This window comes from Epinephelus lanceolatus, chromosome 1, assembly GCF_041903045.1.
Source record: "Epinephelus lanceolatus isolate andai-2023 chromosome 1, ASM4190304v1, whole genome shotgun sequence".
Taxonomy (NCBI): domain Eukaryota; kingdom Metazoa; phylum Chordata; class Actinopteri; order Perciformes; family Serranidae; genus Epinephelus; species Epinephelus lanceolatus.
In genome coordinates this window covers 42418123-42446101 of record NC_135734.1, presented here as the reverse complement: position 1 = coordinate 42446101, position 27979 = coordinate 42418123, and the positions used below count along the sequence as shown (strand labels likewise).

At 41.6% G+C, this 27979-nt stretch overlaps 2 protein-coding genes across 5 annotated transcripts; one reads left to right on the top strand and one right to left on the bottom strand.

The window, feature by feature from the left end:
* Window positions 1–1188: 1188 nt before the first annotated feature.
* trib3 (tribbles pseudokinase 3) lies at window positions 1189–8729 on the top strand. Its single transcript, XM_033626358.2, has 4 exons — window positions 1189–1788; window positions 5677–5955; window positions 6061–6353; window positions 6584–8729. The coding sequence occupies exons 2-4, from the start codon at window positions 5677–5679 to the stop codon at window positions 7074–7076; spliced, it is 1065 nt and encodes a 354-aa protein (XP_033482249.2). The 5' UTR covers window positions 1189–1788; the 3' UTR covers window positions 7077–8729.
* Window positions 8730–8895: 166 nt separating this feature from the next.
* atrip (ATR interacting protein) lies at window positions 8896–26181 on the bottom strand. 4 transcript variants are annotated; one of them, XM_033626354.2, is made up of 18 exons: window positions 26016–26181; window positions 22691–23031; window positions 22085–22167; window positions 19788–19958; window positions 17949–18061; window positions 17503–17648; window positions 17316–17411; window positions 16729–16834; window positions 15833–16003; window positions 14412–14679; window positions 14164–14217; window positions 13796–13971; window positions 12873–13009; window positions 12563–12654; window positions 11314–11400; window positions 11153–11231; window positions 10791–11012; window positions 8896–9195 (listed from the first exon to the last, which is right to left on the bottom strand). In XM_033626354.2, exons 1-18 carry the CDS (start codon window positions 26078–26080, stop codon window positions 9122–9124), a joined length of 2481 nt encoding a protein of 826 aa, XP_033482245.1. In that variant the 5' UTR covers window positions 26081–26181; the 3' UTR covers window positions 8896–9121. The 4 variants fall into 4 exon arrangements, with proteins under 4 accessions (XP_033482245.1, XP_033482244.1, XP_033482246.1 ...); XM_033626353.2 differs by having other exon boundaries at window positions 17316–17414; window positions 26016–26180; XM_033626355.2 differs by lacking the exon at window positions 26016–26181 and adding an exon at window positions 23863–24178 and having other exon boundaries at window positions 17316–17414.
* Window positions 26182–27979: the final 1798 nt, after the last annotated feature.

Below are 27979 nucleotides of genomic sequence, written 5' to 3'. Positions count from 1 at the left end.
AGATCAAATTGGGCCGTATGTGGCCCATGAACTAATATGAGTTTTACACCCCTGCTCTACACCAAGTTTGTGATTTGGGCTTTGAAACTTGTCCAGTGTGTCACTGCAAAATGCAATAATCCTCCGAATATAAACAAGCAGCTGCTGTGTAAAATTAAATCTCTGACTCACCACCGTGCCATGTCTGATATTTTTAACATATATCCTTGCGCCCATAAAAGAAAGGTACACTCGCTTTGTCAGACAGTTGTCTCTGTTTAACTAAACTTGCCACCAGATCAATATTTGTTTATAATATAGTGTCATATAGGAACTTTTTTTGGTCATTGAAAATGTTTCCCCTGCAAATAATGTCTTTGGAAATACAAAAACTGAGAACTAAAACCTGTCTCATGTTATATGACTGTAGACAAAGGCGCTATTTCTCGTTCTCATAACAAGGAAGCTGTCAGAATATATAATTTGTGTTGTAAGCAGAAACTCTATCTTTACACCCAGACTCTGTTTACATGTGTTGCATTGCGAGTGACGTAAGTTCCCATCAGAAGTGGAGACTAAGTATATTTACTCAAGAACTGTAGGCTATTTAAGTACAGTTTAGATGTAAGTGCACTTTACTTAAGTGCTTGCATTTACTGCTTCTTTACACTTCTGCTTCTCTACATTTCAGAGGGAAACATTTCACCTTTTACTCCCTTACATTTACTTAATAACTTAAGCTACCTTGCAGATTCAGATGAATATGAACAAATGAATTATGATGCAATATTACAAGGTAGATTAAAATAAAAGTTTATTGACCCACAGCTCCCCAGCAGCAACTTAAGTAGTTAAATTAGCTCCACCTTTGCCAGCTTCAACATTAAAGTGATGAACATAACCATTTATTTTAACAGAATAATATACACTAATCTAAAACGTGTCATTCTGCATAATGAGTACTTTTTACCTTTGGTTCTATGAGTACATTTCTGTTAATACACTTGTACAGCCACATTAGTAAAAGCTGCGAGTGCTTCCTCCACCTCAGGCCATCGTTATGTTCAATAAAGAAACATAATGCAACAGCTCTGCTGAGTCTCGTGTCTGTTTTCTGACGACTGATCCGCTCAGGATTGCAACATCGAGGCTCCGCCCCCCGCTGGATGACGACATCACGGGAGGAAACACCGTAACCAGACAGACCTAGAGTCAGTGTGCGCCGCAAAGTTCTGGAGACGAGCAGGGACCGAGCAGACCAGGGTCCGAGGGTCAGACTGGATCTACAGCAGAGCCACACACGGACATTATTTTAATTTACACCTCAGGCGGACGGACAGGAGGACAGAAAGGACTCGGTGTGACTCGGCTTTGTTCGCTTCAGCTCCGGATATATTTTAAAATATACTTTCATTTTCACTTTTTTTAAACAGCTTTTATTGTTTCTTTTTCTTCTTCTTCTGTTTTCCACCGTCTGAGTTTCTTGTAATTCAGACTGAAAAAGAAACTCAAACTACCAGCTGACTGACGACACGTTGCGCAACCCAGACAATAATAATAACGAGACAAAGACGTCATCACCGGACAGTCGGCTCCAGTTCTCCCAGTTGCTACAAGAGCTGCAGGTCCCAGTCGACGTTTTAACTTTGAAAGGCAAAGCTTTTGTATGTCTTCAGCAACTTCTGCACCACAGACAGACAGACCATCTGCTCCTCTCTGACTCTACTGGGTTTCTACTGAGTCTAACTGGTTTCCTGTTGACCTGCAGCCCGAACCAGTCTGCCTGTCTGTCACGAGAGAGAGCACAAGGTAAGAAACTGAGCTGAGAGCAGAGGTGGAGGAAGCACTTAGATTATTCACATTGGCAAAGGAAACAACAAATTATACAACTTCACTATGCTGTGCACTTTTTAGTCTGTAGTTTCCAAATAAATAATTTGGAAAAAAGTATAGAGAGGATACATGTCGAGGAGTAAATGGAAGCACTCAAGTTAAGTGCAAGTACCTCAAGATTGTACTTAAATAGCCTGCAGTACTTGAGTAAATATACTTAGTCTCCACTTCTGATGGGAACTTACATCAATTCCAATGCAACACATGTAAACAGAGTCTGGGTGTAAAGATACAGTTTCTGCTGACAACACACATTTTATATTCTGACAGCTTCCTTGTTATAAGAATAAGAAATTACACCACTGTCTACAGTCACATAACATGAGACAGGTTGTAGTTCTTAGTTTTTGTATTTCCAAAGAAATTATTTGCATGGGAAACATTTTGAATGACATCTCTTTGTTGTTACAACCAAATAAAAGTTCCTATACCAGACTTTTTATGAACAAATATTGATCTGATAGCAAGTTTAGTTAAACAGAGACTAGTATTGTCTCTAGACATATATAATGTTATTAATTCATGTATATGTACAAAAGAATTGTCAGCAAAATGTACTTTAAGTACTCATTATGCAGACTAGTCTCTTTGACTGATGCTTTCAAGTGTAAACAGCCTCTTTATGTTGTACCTGCTGAAAATGAAAGTACCTCCAAGTAGAGTACAACTACCTGTAAACTGTACTCCAGCACTTTACTTACTTACTTTACTTAAGAGCTCAAAAGAGCAGATTCTGCTGGACTCTGCTGAGCAGAGTTTATGAAACCGTAGTCCTCATCAGCACATGGAGTGAGCCCAGCTGTCATGTAGGATGGGTGTGTTGACATGTGAGCCCAGTAGCTGTTATGTGTGGCGTGTATAACTGTGTGATACAGTTGAAAGTTCTGGAAAAAGCTGGCAAGTGGAGGATGAGCTGGGTTTGTTTGGTTTAAGGGACTGTTCTTTATGTATCAGAGGAAGGGGTGTGACTTTGTCTTTGTTTTTTTGGACCCTCCCCAAAGCTGCACATATTTGTCTTTGAGCCTTTGCACATGATGTGGACTGTCCGGAATTTAAAAAAAACAACAACGGTAATTCTGTTTTTGCAGTTTGCTGGCTATGATAAATAGTGTGATTTTTAAAGACACCTGCAGTATGAAAGGCATAAATACTTTTAAGACTGACTGCATGACAACTGAGCAAACTCCATCCACTGACTGTTTGGAAGGAGCTCCCTGTCACACAGACATCATTAATACACAGAGGGAATCGACTCAGTAACAAGAGATACTCAAATTAAAGGATTAGAAGCATGTACATAATAACGACTGTTAATAACATGTTTATGTTTAAAGCACTCAGAGCTGGTTGGTCCGGCCTGCAGGACAGAGAGAAGACATCTGACTGTCAGTCAAAACAGATCAGAATCATAAATACTAATAACTGGGACATGTTATAGTTGCTCTTCTATTACATATAAACCTATGGAAATATATAACACATATAAAAGGAATATAAAAAATATGTATCATACTACAACGTGTGTTAAATATAAATGCAAGACTAGAATAAGTACGAATTAAATAAGAATATTAGTTGAGTAGAGTGTTGCACAGGTGAACTGTTGCACAGTTAAGTTGGCTTTGCAGCGCTGAAATACAAATAATGAATAAATTATGGGGTTATATCAGCTGACAAGTGAAATAAGTCCAAGAGCCTGAGTCTATTGACTCTCAGTCTTGTGACTCAGGGCGTCTGACACACACACTGAGGGAGGAGTTGAGAGGTTTGATAGCTACAGGCAGGAATGACTTCCTGTCGCGCACTCTGGTGCATCTCAGAGGAATGAGTCTTGTACTGAATGTCCTCCTGTGCTTGACCAGCACACCATGGAGTGGGTGGGATAGATTGTCCGAGATGACACACAGCTTACACAGCATCCTCCTCTCTGACGCTGTCGCTGGAGAGTCCAGCTCCACCCCCACAATGTTACAGGCCGTGCGGATCAGTTTGTTGAGTCTAGTGACATCTGCTACCTTTAACCTGCTGCGCCAGCACACCACAGCAAACAGGATAGCACCGGCCACCACGGACTCATAAAACATCCTCAGCATTGTTGAAAGACCTCAGCCTCCTCAGAGAGTAGAAACAGCTCTGGCTCTTCCTGTAAAAGGCGTTAGCGTATTTTGCCCAGCTCAGTTTGTTCCCAGTGTACAATCACAGGTACTTGAAGTACTCCACAATGTCCACGATGCCTTTACCTTCATCAGATCCACAAGTTTTTTCCCTTTGTCTCCGTCACGTTGAGCTGTAGATGGTTCGGCTCACACCAGGTGACAAAGTTTCCCAACACAGCCCAATGTTCATGTGAAGACAAGAGTCAAACTTGTCAGTAATGCCGGGTTAAAGACCTCTTTCTTAGTCAGAATAAACAGAAACAAGTAGTGTTAAGTACTTTCAAATAAAGAGCCAAAGTGAAAGAGGAAGGTCCTATTGTAGAAGTAACAAAACCTCATTAAAATCCCACTGACGTAAATCTAGATAAGGATGCTGATTTCTTTTTATTCAGTTTCAGTTTTTAGCTACCTTTAGTGAACACGATTTCCTGTAAGCCCTAGACTTCTGCGAGCTTTACGTCACATCTTGACAAAACAGACGAGTCCACGAGGTTGTGGCTACATCAGATGTGTCTGTAATAACACCAGGACAGAGAGGAGTCAACGGTGTTTATGTTTTAAGAAAGCAGACAGCTGAGTTTAAGGCTGAACACAAAAGGAAAATGAGAAATGAGCATTGGTTAATAATATGGATAACTCAAGCACCACAGGAGCTGAATTGTTGTTTACCTCGTGTAAAGCACAAAGGTTTGAACCTCAGGATCATGCTTTGTTATTTTCAGAAAGTCAGATGAAAGAAATCCTCAATGAGAGAGTTCATGAGAGTTCAGGAGAATCTGGTGGAATTTTTCCCGTCGTTATTTTTAACATTGATCTGTGATTGTGAAACAGCAGCTGACGAGATGAGACATCAAACAGCACGGAGTCACTGAGTGTGTGTGTGTGTGTGTCAGGGGGTGACGTTTCCGCGGTGACTCAGAGTGTTTCACCAGAGTGAAAGCAGAGTTGGCCAACAGCATATTGCCACACAGCGTTACCACGGCAACCACAGGCTCTAAAAAACTTTATATGACAAAAACATAGGCACACACTCTCACAGTGAGTGTGTGTGTGTGTGTGGTAGGTGTTGACTGTATTTAAAGGCTGTTTAAACTACAAACTTGTGCTCTGATGCAACGATCTGAAAGCTGAAGCGTCTGTCAGCTTACAGGAAGTTGCATCATGAAGCCTATAGACACGTTAACAGTGTAACGTGTGAGCAGCAGAGACACAGAACACAGCGAGATGTGATGCGAATATAATTCTTCTTACTGTATGTGGAAATATAACTGAGGAGGGGTTTTAGTGGCTCAGCTGTGATGAGACCAGCAGAGGGCGCTACTGTGCAGAAACCAGCCAGTCTCAAACAACTCAACAGCCTGAAGTTCCTGGTAGTAAAGTTCTGGAAATAAAGCCAACTATAACCACAGATTGTTGAAATTAAAATACTTAACTGTTCACAATAATCAATCTGCACACAGGACATGTGGTTAGGATGCTTTCTATATTTGACACACAGTAAAATAATCAATTATACAAGATCTCAGCTGCAGTACACCTCAGATATACCACATAGGCAAACTGAAATCTGCAGATTCGAAGCAGCTATAAGCACAATTTTTATATTAATTACTAACCTTATGATGTCACCTTTCTCCTCCAATCACAGATGAGCATGGGCATGACAGCCGCCAGATCTCAGCTGTGTCTGAAGAGATTACTGGACGAGCCGCAGGACAATTTACTGAAATGTAAAGTAGCCCGTCTGGATCCGCACCCTCCTGCCACCGGCCTATCACACTGCCTCAGGCCCAAAAGCCCCGCCCCCGAAGCCAACCAGAGCCAGTCTCCAACCAAAGTCGGATCGTACTTCCTGTTTGAACCCTGTGAGGGGGAGAAGACTTACAGGGCTGTGCACGCACAGACAAAGCAGCAATACACCTGCCAGGTAGTCACCTATGTTACTGACACTGCAAAAATACAACTGGTACTGTAACTGTAGCAAATGTTTTATAGTTACCTTAACCCTCCCTCCTGGTTGCCATGGTTGCAGGTTCTTCCTCTGCGTGGTTATCAAGAACGCTTGGCTGCCTACTCCCGCGTCGGTCACCATGACAACATCTGTGGCCTGTTGGATGTGGTGATTGGCCAGGACAGTGTTTACGTTTTCCTGCCAGGTCACCACGGCGACATGCACGCATACGTGAGAAGCAGGAAGCGCCTAGGAGAAGACGAGGCGAGGGATCTTTTCGCTCAGATGCTGAACGCCGTGACGCACTGTCATCTCCATGGAGTCGTCCTGAGAGATCTGAAGCTGCGCAGATTTGTCTTCATCGACCAATACAGGTGAGACTGTCGAGTACTCTGAAAATACTATTATACAGACAAATGTAGGTGAACTGACAGAGAGGTACTGATGATACCAATACTGATGCTACTAATACTACCACTGATACTGCAAATAAATACTTAATAAAAGTGCTGAATACTACTGCATCCATCACCAGTACTACAGATGCTACAGCTGTCACTGCTGATGCAGCACATAGATTAAAAGTGTGGTTTTCTTTCTGCAGGACTCATCTCGCTCTGCTCGGCCTGGACGACTGCGTCCTCCTGCATGGTAACCATGAAGATGACTCTCTGACAGACAGACATGGCTGCCCCGCCTACGTCAGCCCCGAGCTGCTGACCAATGGGAACAGATCTTACTCGGGTCGCGCTGCAGACATCTGGAGTCTGGGCGTGTCTCTGTACACAATGCTGATTGGACGATACCCATTTCAGGACACACAGCCTGCTGTGCTTTTCACCAAGATACGCCGCGGGGCCTTCAGCCTGCCCGAGTGGCTGTCGCCGCAGGCCAAGTGTCTGATTGGCTGCATGCTGAGGAAGTTGCCCACAGAGAGACTGACGGCGTCAGAGCTGCTGATGCACCCGTGGCTGACCAATCCCTGCACGCCACATCACAACACACAAAAGACACACACACACAGTTCACAAAAAACACTACAGAATAAACAAGAGGACGATGATCAGGTGGTGCCGACGTGGACTGAAAAACAATAATGCCATATTTCCAGTGCATGGTACAGCACGGATCAACTCTATTTGTCTTCCATCGGCAAAAGTTGTGCATAGAACCTGATCCTTGTGTTGGCAGGTGGAGATAAAACCCTGCAGACCACTGACTGGTCTGGTCACAGGCCATCCTGCAAAACCCCGCCATTTTTAATAGCCAAGATACCACCAATAACAAGCCTGTGGATATTCTCATAACATAACAACCGCAGTTTCTTTAGTCCCGGACTGAAGATGATGCCATGGCAGTTTCCAGTGTTGTCACTATTGTGATCGGCCAAGAATCCGCCTACATTGAAGAGGTACAATCCACAGTGGAAAATGAAATAGAGAAAAGGACCTTAAGTTGAGTCGAGACGAACCATGCAGTGGAAACGAGGCCCAACACAGCACGTCTGCCCTTCTATACTTGTGAGGACCCACAATATGCATCCTCTAACCCTAACTTACGAACCCCAAACTTACACCTCAACCTGACTCTTTTACCCTAAAACCAAGTCTGCACCCTCAAGCAGCCTTCAGCCAAAAAGTCCTCACAAGCAATCCGAAACTCCAAAAGGTCCTCGCAAAGATAGCATGACAAGAGCACACACACACATACACACACACACTACAGAGACAGTCTGATCCTGGATTACTTGACCCGACCCTCAGGTGCCTTCCTGTCGCTGCGTCTCAATTCAAGCTCCGCCAGATTCCTATCAGAGTCACCAGCTCCCCCAGTGCAGTACCTGACACAAACCAGATCAAATAGTGTGTTCAGGTCCCCTCTCAACACCTGGTGACATCATCATCTCTGATTTAAGACATTGACAAAGACTGCCTAAACACATGACTGGTTTCAAAATAGACTTTGACGCAGGCGGAGCCTAAAATGGCACACAGCTTCTTTCTGTCAGTGTTTACACTTCCTGGTTGCTCCCTAGCATTAATAAGAGAAGGATCGGTGAGTGTTAAAGAGTCACAAGACACGTTTCTGAAAAACAGAAAGTACACAACTTTAAATTCAGCTTTAGCGTGACGTCAAAACATCAAAGTGTCTCATTCTTCTCTGATGATCCCAGTTTAATAGAAGCTGAGAGCTGTCACGATTGCTTAAAATATTTTCAGGCCTCTTATCTCATGATCATAACTTGATTCAGTAATTTTCTTTGGAATTTTGTTTTTGTTGGGTCCATACAAACGGTTATGCAGAAAAAACGATTTGCTCATATTATTAGTTATGTAATGAGTCGTTTTCTTGAGACATGACATGTAATACTGGATGTTGAACATGTTCACACTGCAATAATAATTATTACATGCAAGCTAGTTTATTCTGGGACACCTCATATTGTAAAGCACTGACTGCGTGACATAAGTGGCTCCGGATCAACCATCGTCCCAAAATGACAGCAGAGTTTAAGTTGTGATCATGAGAAAACTATTTCTTATGTAACAGAATAATTAAATCTGAATCATAATGAGTGAATAATGAAGTTGTAATCTTGAGATAACTGGACTAAAATTACTCCCATCACTCAAGTCTTGTGCTCCCTTTGACTGATCACGACCCGCAGCCAGCCAATAGGATGCCTTCTTCTGAATGTGTCACTCAGACCTCACTTAGAGCTGGAGAATAAATAAAGATGTTTCACAAACTGTTCTGATCCTGAACTGGTTTTTGTTTGGTTTTAACTAAGGAAACATTTTATTACTTGTGTTAAAACCTGTATTTCTTTTGTTGTGATTCAAATGTTTAAGAGTTGAGTAGAGTCCCTCAAAGAGTATAGACAGGAGGTGAAGAAACAACAAGAGAGCAGCAGCAGTTTGTCTCACCTTCACATTTTATTATTAAATCACATCAGACAGCAGAATAAATCCTGTGACTGTCCGTCACTTCAGACCTCTGAATTTTCAATGATACTTCATTTCTCTCCAACATCCACTTCATCACAGAACGGTTCTGTCCTTGTCTCAGTCTAAAAAAGTCCAATTAACAGTCAGTAAACTGTCTCTTGTGTCGGCTCATTGGTCGCTGTGGCAGCAGCCAATCAGGAGCCATTATCAGTGTCCATGTCATCAGTGTCGTCGCCCTCTGAGCGGCAGATCTCCTCCAACGCCAGCTCTGAGAGACAGAAAACAGGAAGCAGGAAAAAGATGGGTCTGTTAACTTCTGAGTTCTGAGTGGCCAAAAGTATGTGGACACCTGAACACTCCCAGTAAGATGTGAAATTGAAACTAAGGATGCCATATAAGGTTGTCAATGATACGACATGTACAAATCCTAATGTAATAAAAACATGTCATACCATAATATTAATATTTTGACATTGATGTAGTTAAACTGTAATAACAGACAGCAGCAACACACATGGTTGAAAGAGAAAACATCCATACTGACCTGATTAAGTGGATCAGGGCTCAGCCATGACATGACTGATACATATTGAAGTTCCCATGAAACTGTTAGAGAACTATTTGATTCTGCATATTTACATCTTTCCTGTAAAAACACAAAGCTAGGGACGGTCTTGTCATGGATATTGATTGGCATTTACTGTAACCAACAGAGCTGAACGTGTGTTACATATCCCTGCCAGAGTTCAGATTGACAGCGGCTACTAACTCGACACGAAGAAGAGCGATGAGGACAGCCTGCTCTCTGTGGTCGAGAACATCTTGCCGCCACTAATGCGTACAGCTGCAGATTTTACCAACAAACTGCACAGGCATGAAATCGAGGAAAAAGATGACCACGACAAAGTCATGTTGGAGTGAAGCCATGATACATGTTTGAGCTGAGATCTGAAGCCAGCAGTGCTGCTGGTGAAAAAGAGGCGCAGGCTCACCCCTACGATGGAGCTGACGCATTCCACTTTTAGGCCTGTGTCTATATTATTACATTTCACTGGGCACAACATTAGTATACACCTCCCAGTCCAGGATGAGTCATCAACATTTTTTTTATCTTTTTTCCAGGAAAGGAAAAACTCTAAATTATTTTGTTTGTCGTTGGGCCAGATACTGGCATATATGTGACATTCAGCACAAGACATATGAGATTAAAAACCCTTAAACATCTATTTTGATTTCTTTAAATACAGTTTCATTTGTTGCAAGTTGAGGAAAGTGCAGTCAAATGTCTCAGCAGTCACATTCAGTGTAGGTTGTGTGAGGAAAGGCTTCCAAAAAAACCAGGGTGAAGTTACTTTTGATAATCACCAGCTGCATGTTTTATCAAATACAATCTGCATCTAACTGAAATTAATATTGGTAGAGTGTAGAGCAACAGCTGCCTCTCTGAGCCTGAAAATCCATCTGTATGAGCTGCTGTAAACAAACACACCATATTGGCCCCAGATATGAGACACTACTTATTTCTAGAAATTGCCTGTAAATATGGGGACCATATTTTATTTGTTTGAAAATTTTTACAATAGCAGATATTCTTTTTAAAACAGAGAGCATACCAGTGTAAGCTGCCACAGAGAGCGTTGCATTGCGGGTCGTTTGTAGCCTTAGTGTTGCTAGGCTTGTATGTTTTTAAGTCTATTGATAGTGTGTGTGTTAGACACAGTCAGTAGTACTTAAGTGTTTAGTTATCCCAGTTCACTTACAGGTGTTTCTGTTAGCTTGAGTAATGTTTTAGGAGAAAGTAAAGTGAAAATGAGTGAAAAGCATGTCTTAATGTCTGAAAGTTGTGTGCGTGTGTGTGTGTACCCTCGCTCTCGCTCAGCCTGGGGATCTTCCTCAGCGTGTCTCGCACAGCAGGGATCACCTGGTCATACATGTGCAGCAGCGGCCTGCAGCTCTCTGAGAAGCTGCCGTGATGCAGCAGCAGCCAGTGAAGCAGCAGCAGACACTCCCTGAGCAGAGACGCTGCCGGGCCGCACCACCATGGCAACGAGGGGGTGGGGCATTTCTGTGGGGGTGGGGCCATGCCTGAGGGGAAAACAAGAAAAAACAAACTGAGTTGCAAATGATAATTGTGTAGAGACAGATTGTTAGGTGTCATGAACAGTAGAAGGGACAGAGCTGTGAATATTTGCAGGCTTGTGTTTTAAAGCTGAGATGCGACTGACCTGCTGAGTCTGTCGGATCCTGAGAACCACGAAGATCCAACCACTGACGATGGAAAACAATCACCACTGTCTGAACCAACTGAGAGAGCAAGACAGACGCTTGTAGTAAACTGCAACACAGTGTTAGTGTCATTATGTAAAAGAGGGTCAGAGAGTTTTACCTCAGTGTAACATTGACAGCTTCTGCGCTGGCTGGCGGTCCAGCTCTCTGCCCTCTGAGTCATCAGTTTGCTCAGCAAACAAACCACCTGAGACACAAAAACAGCCAAAATAGAAGCACTGTAAATCCTCAAATAAAAGCTAAGCTCAAATATTAGCTGCAGCTGAAACAAACAAATGAAGGGCAAGCCTTTATAAAAACACTGAGGAGTGAAATTACTTGTATTATTCTTATTCAAATAATAAATTCAGTATAGTGTACATTCCCACATTAATTCTATGCACATTAATTAGTCATGTTGAACTCACCACTCTGATGCCTTCAAATTTCCCGTCTTTAATACAAATACTGCTTTCATTAATGAATTAGTTTCGGTCAGTTCTACTTTATTTGTTTTAATTGTTGTGAAACTCAACACTTGAAAGTGTAATTCATCAAGACAACACGTAAACATGAAGGAAGAGTTGAGTTTTCATCGGCTATTTAAAACAAGAGAAGATCAGAAAACAGGGAGGATTCTTTCTAAAAATGTTTAATGTACTTAATACACAAGAAGTTGAACATAAAAACACACTTCTAATATAAAAATATTGATTAGTGCAGCCTTAAATCCACACTGACTGGTTGATGTCCAGCTTCAGTGCCTTGAGGACTTCAGTATGATGATAAAATATCACAGGTTTGAGCTGTTAACCAACCTGTCTTGTTCTCTTTCGCTCTGTCGTAACATGACATCACATAAAATAACAGCATCTTTTTTTGTAACATTCCAAACGTGACAATCTGACTTTCTGTACCACATAACACAGAGAAGGCATGTGGAGGTGAGAAAGAAGTCAGCATCTGAACATCTCTTTTTGTCATTCTTTACTCAACAACTTCATGGTAACAACAGATTGCAACACCAAGAATGTGTTTGAAGACCGACTGTCTCAAAGTGTGTAGCATTATTCCCATTTTAACAACCCGTGGTGTAAAACTACAAAGACACACACACACACACACACACACACACAAAAAAAACAGCTGTTGGAGAGACATCAGGGCAGCAGTGGGATGCAGCCTGGAGGAGAGTATGAGGTAGGAACACTTAAGATGTGGTCGGACCGCTTAGAACATTTTGTTTGAAACATAAGAAAATTCTATCCATGCTGTTATTCATTTACATCTCATGTAGGATGTTAGCCTGACATCGCCAGACCAGATGGCAAATGCAAGTTAGTCCAAAACGTGGTGTGTGTATGTGTTACCTGCAGGTCCAGGAGAATCCAGTCTCTGTGTGCTGCTTGGTTGTCTGGTCTGGTTCTGATGAACTGGAACAACTTCAGGAAAACACACGGGTCTAAACAAAACAACAAACAATTAGTGAAGCTTTTCTTTTTAAAAAAAAAATCAAAATCATGTGGAGCAGAAACTTAAAACAACTGAGTGAATATCTGAAGCAAAAACTAGATAAAAAAAATCATCAAAGAGCAGTTACTTAATGTATAAATGACATTAAATTACAGATGAGTTGGAGTCACTGCAGTAACTGTGCTGTATCAGTGGGCAGAGACTCACCATGCTGAGAGCAGAGCTGCTGAGCCAGTGTCTGGTGGTCAGACATGGACGTGAGGACAGACACACTCCCAGAAACCATCTGCAACCTGCAGTCTGCTGACAAACACACACACAGCACCTGCAACACACACTGCAACCTGACAGGGAGAGACAGAGAAACTGTCAGTGAAACTAAAACAATACTAGTCAACACTGAAATAATAAATTAATCACATTAGTTATATAGTTATAACACGCAGGAGTTCCTTCTTTTGGTTACTGGACTGTTGTTCTGACTAACGATTTAATATTTCATCATATTTTTACTCTGTGTGTCAGTGCCTGTAAATCACTGCACGTAGTTTACAGTCATGTTTTACGTAACTGCTGACAGTCAGTGGAAAGTCGTAAACCCGCATCACTCCCAGCTCAGCCACTCCTCTACCTCCAGTACTATTCCCCCCAGATGAGAGTTGCATCATATGCGTTTGATCTCGTAAACTGTTCTATGTAACTGGAGAACTGTTAAAAAGAATTTGAACTAAAGGGTGTGTGAGTGGGTGAAGTTTCATGACACCTTCACTGCTGCCTGCACCTAGAAAACAAACTCTTACAAACAATCGTAGTATTGAGAAATTGACAAATATCTTGCAACCTATACTTGAACATTAAATATAGTTTTAAATACATTTTGAAAAATACATTTTCAAGGTCAAGGTTTCAAGGTTTTTAAGTACTCAAACAAAAGTTGAATTCATGTTCATACATTTATTTTCAAGGTGCTTATTTTATTTGCAAAAGTCTGTTGTCACATATGATCAGATTATCAACTATTGATTATTATGTTTCCATCATATAATCATACAGAAGAACAATACGACCGACTTTGACCTTTGACCTCCCGACTGCTCGTTGTTCTTAATGGTTGCCTGCAGTGTGTGTACCTGTCTGTGTGAGTGTGTGGCGTCCTCTCAATAAGGACACACAGGGTCTTCATGGCATTGAGGACAAGCTCCTCATTCTGTGAGCCACTGCCTCGCCCTGCTTCACACAGCCTTAACAATGACTGCAGCAAGGCATTCTGGGAGCTCAGACCCACACCTGCAACAGAACGCTCAGTCTAAGACCAGAGGGAGAGACAGAGAGAGGAGGATTTCAGTGAAATGTTTTTTTTCGAGGGGAAATTAAACAAACAAAACGTAGGTTCATATCATAAAGTTCGTATTTTGATATAAGCCTTCTTGACTGTGATGAAGGTGAGGAGGGACAGGTGATAACGTTGACAGTGGGAGCGTGTTTTTTTTGTTTGTACCTTTTTGTCTGTAGCTCTGCTCTGACTCTCCTTTGACAGCACAGCCTCCACTGCCTGACAGCATCACAAAACATCACAACTTATTTGGCCAATAACCGATATAGATAGATGGAACAATCTTTTTCTACTTTCATAACTTTTCCAGGAATTTCACAAGTGTGAGTTTAACATTTGGACGGAAAAGAGCTTTTGTCACATCACAACTATCAGTAGTTATCATGTGTGAGTTGTCACTGTTGTGTCATCACCTCGTCACTGTGGGCCAGCACCAGGTAGAGGAGCCTCAGAGCAGCCAAGCCAGTGTCCTCCACGCTGAAACCAGTCAAACCAGCCTCCTCCAGTCTTCCCTGTGCAGCAGCAGGAGCAGCGCGGCCCGCTGGAAGGGAGCTGGCAGCGGTGGAGTTTGATCCACCACTGCCAGCAGAGTGTGAGGAACGGAGCAAATCCAGAGCCTGACAGAGCCGAGACAGGTGAAGGTCCAACAGAGGGAGGAGGAGGACAGCTCCAGGACACAACCTCCAAAGACACACACAAAAAAGGATTTAGATGTTTTTAAAAATGTCGCGCTAAGATAAATGATGGTTGTCCAAATCACACATTACATCTGTATCAGAGATAAAGGGGTGGCGTGGTCAATTATTTCAATATTTATTGCCTACTTTTTCAGTTGTGAGCTAATTTACTGTCTCTGTCAAGTAGTTGTCGGTTAGTCACTCAATCTACAGCAGGAAACAGTATTTCAAAAGATAAAGTGTTTTTTTATAAACTTGACACATCTGCAAGTCACTTGTGGACAATTCAGAATGGACTTGTGATGCACTTTTAGACTGTGACCCACCACTGTGCCAGAGTATACACATTATTTGCTATCAGCTAGCTATCTGGGACCAGGCTATTTCCTGGGGACAAATAAATTCAGTCAGAAAGTTAAGTCGCTGACGCTTGAAATGTTTGAGTTTGCTACAATGTTATACCCCTCTTTCTTTATCTGTTTTTGAACGTACTGTAGGGAGCGATGGAGAACGAAAACGTACCCAGCATGCTGTTCAATAGTGTAACAGTTAATATGGGCCCCCTCTAAATACATTACACAGTGTGTACATAACACACTGCTAACACATATGTCCCTCGGATCTCAACACTGCATTTCACTGGGTTTTCAGAATTCACCTGCCAAGTGTGAAGTCGATAGGATGAACAGGTGTCAAGAAAATCAAAGGACAGACAGACAGAAACTCCTATTTTAGTTTGATAAAACTGTTGTTAATGGATGTGTTGCCTTCTTTTTCTTAAATGGTTAAAAATGTACTCTATAAAAATGCAAATTAACTTGTGGTATCTTTGGCCTGTCCAGCACACTCTGTGTTACTTCTGTGTTAAAAAGTATTTGAAATATGATGAATCAGTAATTCTCAGTGATTTGCAGACCTGATGGGTTAAATGTGCAGGGTAATACTTTTTTAAATCTACATTAACATGTCCTTGTGATGGTGTTTTGCTATGTGGCCATTTCAGTGCTGCTGATACATCTTTTGGCCACCAGAGGGCTCTATTGTCTAAAGAACTGTTCAGCTTTAATAGTGTTTTGTTGCTCAGGATTTTTCAGAGCGCAGAAGATATCAGTCAGTTAGGTTTCAGCATAGCAGCTGAAGTATCTCAGTCAGTCTACCTTATGTTTCTGCTGCTGGCTGAAGATGCCGGTCGGCTCTGACTCAGCATGTTGAGTCCGGTTATAGCCAGACTCTGGACCGAACTCAGAGCTGTTCTGGGAGCTCCGCCTCCACTGCCACTGACGCTGGCTGCAGCATCACAGTCCAACAGAAAATTTGTAGACAGCTCGCTGAAATCACAACATGCAACAAAAAAAAACAAAACAACACATCAGTTAGTCTTTATAACAATTCAGCTCCTTTGTGTTTCTTCTGCAATGTGACCTACTGATGGTACTACAATCATGACTCCTACTACTGTTGATCCAACTACTGAAGTCAAAATAGTGTCATGAAGGTTGAAAATTAAATCTCAGATGAGATCTAATTAAAAGTAAAATAAAAATTTTCCTACGATTTGTGTTTTGGTGAATTTGCTGACGAGGTGAGTTGGTTGCATTTAGTGACTTCAAAGCAACACTGAAGATACAGTAGATGTTTAAGTGATCATAATATAATAACATGTATGTTTTTTGCAAGTGAGTGAGGTGGACTTAAATGCAAGATTTCCAAAGGACGTCTGGTGCGTTGGCTTTAGAAACAAACTCGATGATGCTGATCTAATCACACAAAATGATGTGTTTATTCCTTGAATTTATTAAACCAGGGTGACTTTTAATGAGCATGAATTGCTTCACTGATGTGGCTGGGGGAGGTTACATACTTTGCACTCCTTGATCAAACTTTATTCTGGCACACCAGATATCTGGCACACCAGATATCTGAACCAAAATCTGTTTCTCTCTCAAGTCACTGCTGCAAACTCCTTCCCTCTGACTACTACAGTGCTGTGTTGTTATACATACTACACTCCCTTAGTGACCACGTTGCCATGGCTACAGATGAGGGCATTTACCTGGATGTCAGGTGGATATCAGTCAGACTCATGGACAGCAAGTGAGACAGGCCAAGGCTGCTGGGAGACAAAGGCTGCTGCAGCAACAACCCGAGAAGGACTCCACCTGGAGAACACCACAGAACACACACAGACGTCTTCATTAATTAATAAACGAATGGTCAAAATGTGTCCAGCAGATGGCATTATCTGACTTCCAGTCTCTTATATGGACCAAGATCCTACATTTCCCATAATGCAACTGGATAGTGTCTTTGATTAGACCCTCCTTGTCTGGTAAATGCCCTCATCTTTCAAACTTCAAGGTTGTGTTTCATTTGCCTTGGCACTTCCCCTCAGGGAAATCCCAGCTGCCATCATAAGTGTTGTTCCATTTGACTGAAAACCTGAAGTGAACTTGGTGAGTTTGACACTCGGAGGACTGAGGGAGGAAGTCAACACCTATGGTCACTCACACAGCTGCAACTTTTCTCTCTTTGGTCTGACCTGAGCGTAAGTAAATGAGAGGAAGGGGAGCTACCAAAGAGATTTTACTCAAACTGTGTTGCAGGTTGTTTAGTATGAAGCAGCACTGCGAAGTGACTGACCTCGGTGCCTTAGGTGCGCAGGTCTGACAGACAGGAAAGGGTCCGGGCGAGACGTGTCCTGTTTGTCGCCAGATCTGCTGCTGGATGTCCCTCTGTCTGCTGGAACACACCAATACAAGCACATGTCAAAATCTGCTTCTCCTCAACACAACTGTTTCACTATTATCACCTTTATCATGTGACCCACTGTCTCTCCGTGTCTTCACTGGTGTTGTTCTGGACGGGCCTGGAGCTCCAAATGACTCCTTGGTGATGAACCCATTTCCTGTTGGAGAGGAGGAGCTGCTACCGGTCCCATGATGCAGCTGGGCCAGAGAGCTCAGCACTTTAGGACTGAGAGGAGAGAGAAAGAAAAAAACAGATGATAATCGATCACTCTGACTCAGTTTAAAACCAAAACTGGTGAGTCGTACAGCTGCAGCTGCTCCTCTACAGTGTAACCTTTGACCTCCTGATGAAATATTTCCTTTAGGTCTCATTTTACTTATCTCAACTCCATACACTCTTCTAGTTCAACAGGTCCCCTTTAAATGTCTTGATTTGTCCAAACAACAGTCCAAAAAGACATCCAGTTTACATTGATATAAAACATAGAGCATTTAAATCTATCGTCTGCTGTTGATGATAACTGACCTGTGTCTTGGCAGTGGAGAGGCCGTCTTGTTTTTGTCTGAGCTGTGCAGTTTGGTCTTGATCTCATTGATCTCTGCTTCTTTAAACTGCAGCTCAGATTGTAAAGACTGAACCTAAACAAGGGGAACATGTCATTATGTTATTCTGAGGATTATATGAACTGTATTACATACAGTCAGGTCCATAATTATTTGGACAATGATACAGTTGTCGTCATTTTGGCTCTGTACACCACCACAATGGGTTTTAAATGAAACAATGAATACCTGCTTTAAGTGCAGACTCTCAGCTTTCATTTAAGGCTTTCTTCAAAAATGTAGTATGAACCGTGTAGGAATGACAACCATTTCTTCACACAGTCCCCCAATTTTAAGGGCTTATAAGTATTTGGACAAACTAACATAATCATCAATTAAACAGTCAGTTTTAATACTTGGTTGCAAATCCTTTACAGTCAATGACTGCCTCAAGTGTTGGACACATAGGCATCATCAGATGCTGGGTTTCTTCCCTGGTGATGCTCTACCAGCCCTTTACTGTAGCCGTCTGCACTTCCTGCTTGTGTTTTGGGTGTTTTGCCCTCAGTTTTGGCTTCAGCAAGAGAAACGCATGCTCAATTGGATTCAGGTCAGATGATATGACTTGGCCATTGCAGAACATTCCACTTCCTTGCCTTAAAAATGTCTTTGGTTGCTTTTGCAGTATGCTTCAGGTCATTGTCCAACTGCACTGTGAAACATCGTCCAATGAGTTTTGAAGCATTTGGTTGAATCTGAGCAGATAATGGTGCCCCAAACACTTCAGCTTTCATCCTGCTGCTCTTGTCAGCAGTCACATCATCAATAAATACAAGAGAACCAGTTCCACTGGCAGCCATACATGGCCATGACATAACAGTACCTCCACCATGCTTCACTGATGAGGTGGTGTGCTTTGGATCATGAGCAGTTCCTTCCCTTCTTCCTTCTCTTGTCTTCCCATCATTCTGGTAGTTGATCTTTGTTTTATCTGTCCATAGTATGCTGTTCCACAACTGTACAGGCTTTTTAGATGGTTTTTGACAAACTCTAATCTGGCCTTCTATTTTTAAGGCTAACCAATGGTTTGCATCTTGTGATAAACCCTCTGTATTTATTCTAGTGAAGTCTTGTCTTGCTGACAAGAGCAGCAGGATGAAAGCTGAAGTGTTTGGGGCACCATTATCTGCTCAGATTCAACTAAATGCTTCAAAACTCATTAGATGATGCTTCACAGTGCAGTTGGACAATGACCTGAAGCATACTGCAAAAGCAACCAAAGACATTTTTAAGGCAAAGAAGTGGAATGTTCTGTGATGGTCAAGTCATATCATCTGACCTGAATCCAATTGAGCATGCGTTTCTCTTGCTGAAGCCAAAACTGAGGGCAAAACACCCAAAACACAAGCAGGAAGTGCAGACGGCTACAGTAAAGGGCTGGTAGAGCATCACCAGGGAAGAAACCCAGCATCTGATGATGCCTATGTGTCCAACACTTGAGGCAGTCATTGACTGTAAAGGATTTGCAACCAAGTATTAAAACTGACTGTTTAATTGATGATTATGTTAGTTTGTCTAAATACTTATGAGCCCTTAAAGTCGGGGGACTGTGTGAAGAAATGGTTGTAATTCCTACACGGTTCATATTACATTTTTGAAAAAAGGCTTAAATGAAAGCTGAGAGTCTGCACTTTAAGCAGGTATTCATTGTTTCATTTAAAACCTATTGTGGTGGTGTACAGAGGCAAAATGATGACAACTGTAACACTGTCCAAATAATTATGGACCTGACTGTATGCGTGTGTATTTCTCAGCTCCTCACCTTCCTGTTGAGCTCCTTCTCCCTATCGCTCTGCTCTTTCTGTCTCTGGGTCTCCAGCTGGATCTGGTTCTGCCTCTGGGTCTCCTTCTCCTGCTGAGCTCCCTTCAGAGAGTCCCTCAGGACCCGGATCTCGCCGTTCTTCAACACAATCTCCTCCTCCACCTCCTTCAGCTAATAACACAAACATTCAGCAAGAAGTGGTTATACAGAGTCCGTTCTCAGCAGAATCAAATCACTCATTATACTTGACATTTAACCACACTGATGGCAAATATCTACTGCTTTGGATGACCTCACACTGCTCCTTGTTATCTTTATATAATCCTACTACATCTGGGTTTCAAACCTCAACACCTTCTTGGTCCAGACTGAAATGTGTCTGTAACACCAACAATCAAACAGTGACAACAAATGCCTGGTCAGATTCGGAAGTTTTCATATCAATATGCAAATTTTAATTTGTTGTAATGACTAAAAAGTGACTTTTACCAACTACAGAGACTGGACTTTAGGTTTTCAGATGAAAGGCGCAGTTATTTATGTACTTAAAAACACCTGGACAAGCAGTGACACAACAGTGGGACAGTCATTACATAGTTTAAATACACTGTACTTAATCAGAAATTCTCACAGAAATATCAGATGTCAGGATAAACTTTGGGGAAATGTACAAATGAAGCACAAGATGTGTAATATTTCCATTTGATGCAATGGTGATAAAAACAAAGAGTTTAGGGTTTTGATATTTCACAGTGTAAACATCCTACAGCTTCAGTAAAGACAGAGGGCCCTATCTTACACCCAGCATGAAGCAGCGCACAGCTCAGTGCAACTGTCATTGCCACTTTCAGACTGATGCAGGTGTCATTTTCACAGCCAGCACCCACGTTGTGTAAGTAAGAAATGTACTTGCACCCATCTGTGCGCCCATGGAGGTGTAAGTCTCAAAATGATGTGTGGTCAGGCATATTATTGGCGAACAGCTATTTTGAGGCAGCAGAATGTGATTCCATCATTGACTTAAGGCCAAGTTTTTGTTGGTCAATGGTAATATTTTACTGCTATTTAAAGAGTGCATTATTCAGATAGTACGATGCGCCTACAAAGGGAAGTTCACAACACGCGTACACTCTGCCTGTTACACACAGAGACACACAGATGGGTTGCGGGAGGGTGAAATAATACACTATTAATGAGGAGGATATTAATTACATTCTCTAAAGTGTGAACATAGCAGAGAGCTGAGCAGAGCTGCTTTCCAACTCCCCATTAAGAGACACGCTGTGCAAATGTACACACGAGGAGCAGCGTTACTTCATTGATTATTTCAGAGGCTAAATGTTGAGTCCTTTTTCTTCTGTCAGGTTTATAACTACAGCTTTTAGTTTTGCTGCTTAAACAATATTTGCTACAGTGACATTACTCCTCTTACTGTATCACTGTCAGCAGAGAACTGCTCACATTTCCAATTTGCCAAAGGTGCCGTGTAAATTGCAGTGTGCCATAGGCAGACATGCCTGGCTTTTAAAGGGAATGGAAGATGACACTTTGATTGGTTGAACTGATTTGCCTTACTTTTCACCCAGATTATGTGCCCTTTAACTAGCAAAAGTGGAGTTGGACAAGCAGTGTCCTAAATGTGCTTGTGCCATGTACTATGTCCTATGGATCATTAAAATAAGGCCCTATGAGTTAGAACTACTTGATACAGAACATGCTGTGTATGATACAGTCAGACAGTTTGGAATAATTTAAACAACCTTAAATCCACTTAAGAGACAACAAAAGGGAAAATGTACAAAGAGGATAACAGTCAGATTTACAGCAGTGTTTACCCAGAGTTATTCAAAAGGCTGTTTTTCATTTGTAGGCCTTCAGCGGATGTTACATCACCCTACAGTAGTTTTTTAATGAGGTAATCACCTAACAAGTTATTATTATTGGTATTTTAGATTTTTATATTTGCACTCTTCCGCCTATGTATTGCAACTGCTGTGCAGCAAATATCCTCGAGATACTCAGATGATATCACGTGATAATAGCAGTTTTAATTTATCTTATGAGCCCTGCTCAACAAAAATACAGAAACTTGAAAATGACACTTAATTCATGTTATAATCTCACATGCCAATGGAATATCATAAGCACTGTTATGTCTCCCTGCTCTGATTATATAGTTTTGTTCACTGTAGTGATTCTTCAGTATGCTTTACAACAGCTGCTTTCTCTAAATCTGCCTGCTGATTGGATGCACATGGGTTATCTTTTTTAGGTAGTGAGAAAGCAGTGAGCCTCACCTTCCTCTTTAGCTCTGCATGCTGAGCCTCCAGCAGACAGTAAGAGTCATCTCTGTCCAACCCAAGCTGCTGCTGCCTGTTACCTGAACACACAAAATAACAAAATTTTAAAAGCATGTTAAGCAATGCTTGTTAAAGGATACTGCAGTGGTTCTGCAGGTTTAAAAAGTAGAGGTATATCAATACATCTTAGTACAGTATAGAAAATATACTGTATAAAATATTCACAAGTCTCCCAACTGACAGTATGTGTGTTTACTGTAAGAATACACAGCAGCTGATTAGACCAACCAATTTACAAACGTACCAGATTATCACTCAGTTTTCACCTGGTTTTCATTCAAAGTCTAAGATTTTCATCTTCAAACTGACTGTGATGGTCTTTGTTACAGTCAGTCTTTAATATGTAGGTAGATTTGAAGGAAATTTAATGAAATCAATGACTGCCTAGAAGGAAGAAAAACAATCTTTAACTGCTGAATAATTTTCGAGCAGGAATTTTAAACACAGATGATAACGCTGGTAGTCTGTGGGATGAAATATGTAATTCAGCAAAGGTTTGATCTTTACATATGACCATATTTTGATGATCTGCTCTAAGCTCACCGAGAGGCTCTCTGCTTGGTATCCCAGGATTTCCCCTGCTGCTGCTTAGCCCAAACGCGTTCTCTCTGCTGTGGTTGGATGTGGCTCTGCTGACAGATTTACTGTGCCCTGCATTCGACGGCCAGGCAGACCCACGGGCCAGCTCAGTGGGTTTGGTTCCTGGTTTAGACCCAAGTCCAGGTGTGGTGACACCAGTGTTGGCCTGCGAGGCGATGATATCAATCTCATCCAAGTCGTCCTGAGTGAAGTCCTCATCATCTCCAAACGGGTCATCAAAGGCCACTGTCGTCACTGCTTCCTGGTTCAGGCCTCGAAGGCGCTTGGTGGGGGGATAGTTCATGCTGTGGGGGAGAAAGAGAAAAAGACAAGCAGGTTAATGAGCTACAAACAGCCACTGGTCTACGATATTGTTGGTTTTAGCATCAGGGCCTGTATTTATCCATCTTGTCAGAGTGGGATATAACTCTAGCTGGCCAAAAATGAGTGATGCAACTTCATATGAGGTGAAGCTCCTAAACTGATAACTACAACCAAAGCTGCATCACTATGGTGGTTTGAATATCTGAGACCTTTGATAAAGATGGGCCTTAGTTCAATATCCATAAAGCCTCTCAGGAGTAAAATTTTTGTTTTAATTATGTCAAATTTCTAAGAACAACTAATAACCATTTTGCGTTCATTCATTCATATTCCTAAATGTTAAGCCTCGCCCTCTGAACAAAGGAATACTTTGCGCATCTATTATATTTTTTTAATATTTCTTTAACACAGTTATGAGAGCTACTTTAAACAAAGCTGATCAGTCCCAACTTCTGCCCAGAATTGTTTGAATCATAAATCAAATTCACAGATATATATTCCATTCATCAGACTGTTTTTGCTATGTTTTAAACATACTGGGTTATCCAACAACAACAGCAAGTTTAAAGCCTCTGCGTGTTGAAATTAACTGAAACCTGAGGCTGTCTGGGAAGAAAGGACCTCAGCCTTAACATTAAGAGATGAGTTAAGAAAATGCTCAGCAAGAATGAAAACACAGGTTTGTAGTTTAGCTCAGCTCAGACCAAAGTTACAGCCAGTCTGTCGCTAACATAAACTTCTTAACAAGCCTGTTGCTAGGTCATTAAGTGTTATTAAGTGTGTAGTTCCTTTGGGTTCGCCACCTGTGTTACCTTGTGTCCCGGTGCTGCTGCTGTCGCTCCTGTTAGCTGTTAGCCACAATGACACCGCTGCATAACTAACGTTAGCTGTGATTCCAATGGGAAGTTAACCTTCTGCTAAGCTAACAGGGCTCACTCCGTCAAAACAGTATTTAACTGTCTGTTTAAACTTCACGAAAAAGACATAACATATATCTGATAATGGCGTCTCTTCAGACTCCAAACTCAGCTCTAAATCAAACGGTTAAATGTGTTTTACGGTGGCCAGCAGCTGGATAACACGAAGATATAATTATCATGAAAAGTGTTCGCTTGTTCCGCCCGCTCCGGTGCCGCTGTCAATCTGACCAATCAAAGCGCTACTCCGGCAAATCTGACCAATCAAAGCACTCCTCCGGCAAATCTGACCAATCACAGGCGACCATGCACTACACTGGCTGTCGTACGGGTCCTTCGTAGGGACAAACTGAACTCAACGTACGATAAGGCGCGAAAAAGCGTCTTTAAAGGAATAGTTCGAAGTTTGAGAAACATTTCAGCTAGATGAGGATATCTTCCTATCGTGTCATAGTAATTAATTTTACCTTTTATATCTTAATTTTCTCTTTACTTTTTAATTCAATTGTAAATCTGTATCCTTTGTTATGTTTTATATTTTCTTGCTCTGTAAAGCACTTTGAATTCATTTAATTATTATTTTTTTAATTTTATATACTTATAATTGCCCTGGTGTATGAAATGTGCTATACAAATAAAGCTGCTTTGTCTTGTACAGTAAATAAAAGTTACAACTAGCTTCTGGTTAGTTTAGCTCAGCACAAAGACGACAGGCGGGGAGAAAGACCTTCAGGACTTTTAGGAATTAATTTTATAAATTTTAGGAATTCAGTTTTTTTTTTTTTAAATCAGTTTTTCAGATATGAGGAATTTGCCTTTGTGTTTCTGTGCACAGCAATAAATATAGTAAAAATATAAAAATAAAAAAAAAGACAAAAAGAAAATACTGCAACAGTCAAGAAACATAAATAACATTTTAAAAAAATGACAATAAAAATATGGAAAGAAAAATCAGAAAATATATGACTTAAAATGAAAGCTGTGCAGTTTTGTGCAGGAATGTGCAAAAATACTGACCAAGGAATGTGCAAACATTAACATTATGAAGTAAAGAGAGCTAACAAACCCCACTTGGCAGCATCTCTAAAGCCCAGTAAATAATATTCTACATGTTGTTTGTTTATTCTGTGCCAAAAACATACAAACAAATGCATAAAAAACAAAGTGTGAAATTACATGTTGTGGTTATGTTTGGGACTATCTCTTGGCCATGTTTAGTAGCCTCGCACTGATGACATAACTCTGATATTAAACATTTGTATTTGCACTCCATAGCAACATGGTCACATTTTATATAGCCGCATACAGTCTTTGGATTTTGTAAAGTGTGGGGGGCATGTCCCTCTGTCCCCCGTGAAAATTACAATGCGTGTATTTAAAACAAAGAAAATTGATTAATTGCCTCCCTGTAACAACCACCATGGTAGTAACCTGACATTAGTGGTCACTGTTTTTATCCACGTTATTTCGAAGGCTGATGTTAGTATGAATCCCTGTATGTACACGCGCCACATATAGAAGCTTCTTGTGGCTTCTCAGCAACAGCAAGTGTGCTTTCCATTTTTAGACACAGACAGGTCTGTGTGTCGCAGCTGAGGCTCTACAGTGTGTGTGTGTTTAACACTGACACATGCACTCTCTCTTCCTCTCTCTCTCTCTCTCTCCGCCTCCGTACTTCAGTACAGAAATGGCAGAGCTCAGCGACAGGCATCCAGATGCACCCATCAGCATCAGCAGCAGCTCTCTCTCTCTCTCTCTCTCACACACACACACACACACACACACACACACACACACGATCATCACGAACATCTGCAGCACCATGGCGTCACCGGTGTCACCAGTGTTCTGCGCTCTGGCAGGTCTGCTCTGCACAAATTCAGCTGTTTATGGCTTAAAAAGATCTTTCATTGAATGAGCAAAGCGGCACACACAAACACACACATTTGGTGGGCAAGTTGGTTGCCATAACAACGAAACAGTCAAAGCAGGGTCAGTGAGTGAATCAGATGAAATGAAACCTACATACATGTGTATGTGTGTCTTACCGCAGAGCAGAGGAGCGGCTGTAACTCTCACATGTCTGATTCTGTCCGATGTGGGTTTGAGACATCTCTGACTGTCCTCTCCTGCGGTGTCCTCTCAGGAGGGCCTGCAGTGGGACTCAGGCTGCTGTCCAATCGAAGTGAGAGCTGTGTTCACACATGAAGATGGACAGGATGTCCCTTGTGATGTGACACTCATAGACAGGTATAAACCTTTCTCAATAGGGAGTCAACAAGTTCAAACCCAGCAAACTTGACTCGAGTTCAAACACCTGAGGAATGAAGAACTTCCAACAATCAGTAACCATTTGCTAAGCCCTGCCCCTTGTTGCTACTGTTGCTACACCTGTAACAGAGAGAGAAAGAGAGAGGTGAGCTAGAGAGGTAATAATAAGGGGAAAAAAAAGATTATTTTCGGTTGTCACACAGGCTGAGCGCTGGTCAGGTTATAACTGTAGTAAACCTCTTTTACCCCCGTCACACTGCAAAGGACAGACTGATCAGGCTCCTCTTCTGTGGACAGAAGAGGAACCTTCTAGACACCGTCTCCGTCTCCACATTTAAGACTAGACTTAAGACTTTCCTTTTTGATGAAGCTAATAATAGGGCTGGCTCAGGATCGTGGATCGTAGTTGTGCTGCTGCTGTGCTCCTGCCTGATGCCTCCTACTACTGCTGTTATTACTGTCATACTTCTCCTTTTATTATACACATGACTATTATTGTCACATAAATATACTGTCATATACTTATAACATATATGCTACCAAAATACAATCATTATCATTATTATATTATTACTAATTTGAGTGTTATCATAGCTAATATCATCACTGTCTGTGCTGCATCTCTCTGTCTCTCTTTATGTATCATTTTGTCATATGGAACAGTGTAAATTTATTATGTTGATGTTCTGTACGACATCTATTGCGCGTCTGTCCTGGAAGAGGGATCCCTCCTCAGTTGCTCTTCCTGAGGTTTCTACCATTTTTCCCCTGTTAAAGGTTTTTTTTGGGGAGTTTTTCCTTATCTGCTGTGAGGGTCCTAAGGACAGAGGGATGTCTTATGCTGTAAAGCCCTGTGAGGCAAATTGTGATTTGTGATATTGGGCTTTATAAACAAATTGAATTGAACTGACTTGACTTGAAAATAATCTGTTAATCAATCAATCAATCAATCAATTTTATTTATAAAGCCCAAGATCACAAATCACAATTTGCCTCACAGGGCTTTACATCATATGACATCCCTCTGTCCTTTGGACCCTCACAGTGGATAAGGAAAAACTCCCCAAAAAAACCCTTTAACAGGGGAAAAAAATGGTAGAAACCTCAGGAAGAGCAACTGAGGAGGGATCCCTCTTCCAGGACGGACAGACGTGCAATAGATGTCGTACAGAACAATCAAGAGGCAAACTTGCAAATGATGACTCGCCCTATTCTCCCTATGATTGACTGGTACTCGTCGCCTTCATTGGTTGGATTGGTTAAGGTTAGGCAAGAGGATTGGGATCGGTTGGGGTTAGGATAAAATGTCAGGGTAAGACAATCAGAGGCAGAGTAAGGCGTGCCATTCCTCTGCCATCCTCAGATTCGCAAATTTGCGAGCTTAACCTCATGCTACTGCAACCTTTATGTTAATGTCATGGTATCCGGTTCAGACTTGTGCTGTGTTGAAGACACCAACATGTTAAAACTGCCTGCAGATTAACATAAAGAGGCGCATGTCTGACAGGGTCTGAAACAGTGAGCAGTTTGAGAAAGCAACAGAAGCAGCTTCTCACTTTTTGCCAATGAACAAAAATATTGTCGGCTGTAATGACAGCTGCCACTAGCAGATTTTGTAATCAGTGGCTGGCTCAGTCACAAGATGACTTTACAATGTTTCCAGCTGATTCATATCAAATGAAAACCCTGCAGGTTTTAAATATTTCCATGCATCACAAAAATGCTGACCATGAAGCCTATA

Coding starts and splice junctions, on each gene's coding strand:
- trib3 (XM_033626358.2), top strand. CDS start 5,677: ATGAGCATGGGCATGACAGCCGCCAGATCTCAGCTGTGTCTGAAGAGA. Junction 5,956..6,060: donor AGCAGCAATACACCTGCCAG/GTAGTCACCTAT, acceptor CCATGGTTGCAG/GTTCTTCCTCTGCGTGGTTA. Junction 6,354..6,583: donor GTCTTCATCGACCAATACAG/GTGAGACTGTCG, acceptor TTCTTTCTGCAG/GACTCATCTCGCTCTGCTCG.
- atrip (XM_033626353.2), bottom strand. CDS start 26,080: ATGTCTCAAACCCACATCGGACAGAATCAGACATGTGAGAGTTACAGC. Junction 13,010..13,795: donor CCACACACTCACACAGACAG/GTACACACACTG, acceptor TCTCCCTGTCAG/GTTGCAGTGTGTGTTGCAGG. Junction 12,655..12,872: donor GCAGCTCTGCTCTCAGCATG/GTGAGTCTCTGC, acceptor TGTTTTGTTTAG/ACCCGTGTGTTTTCCTGAAG.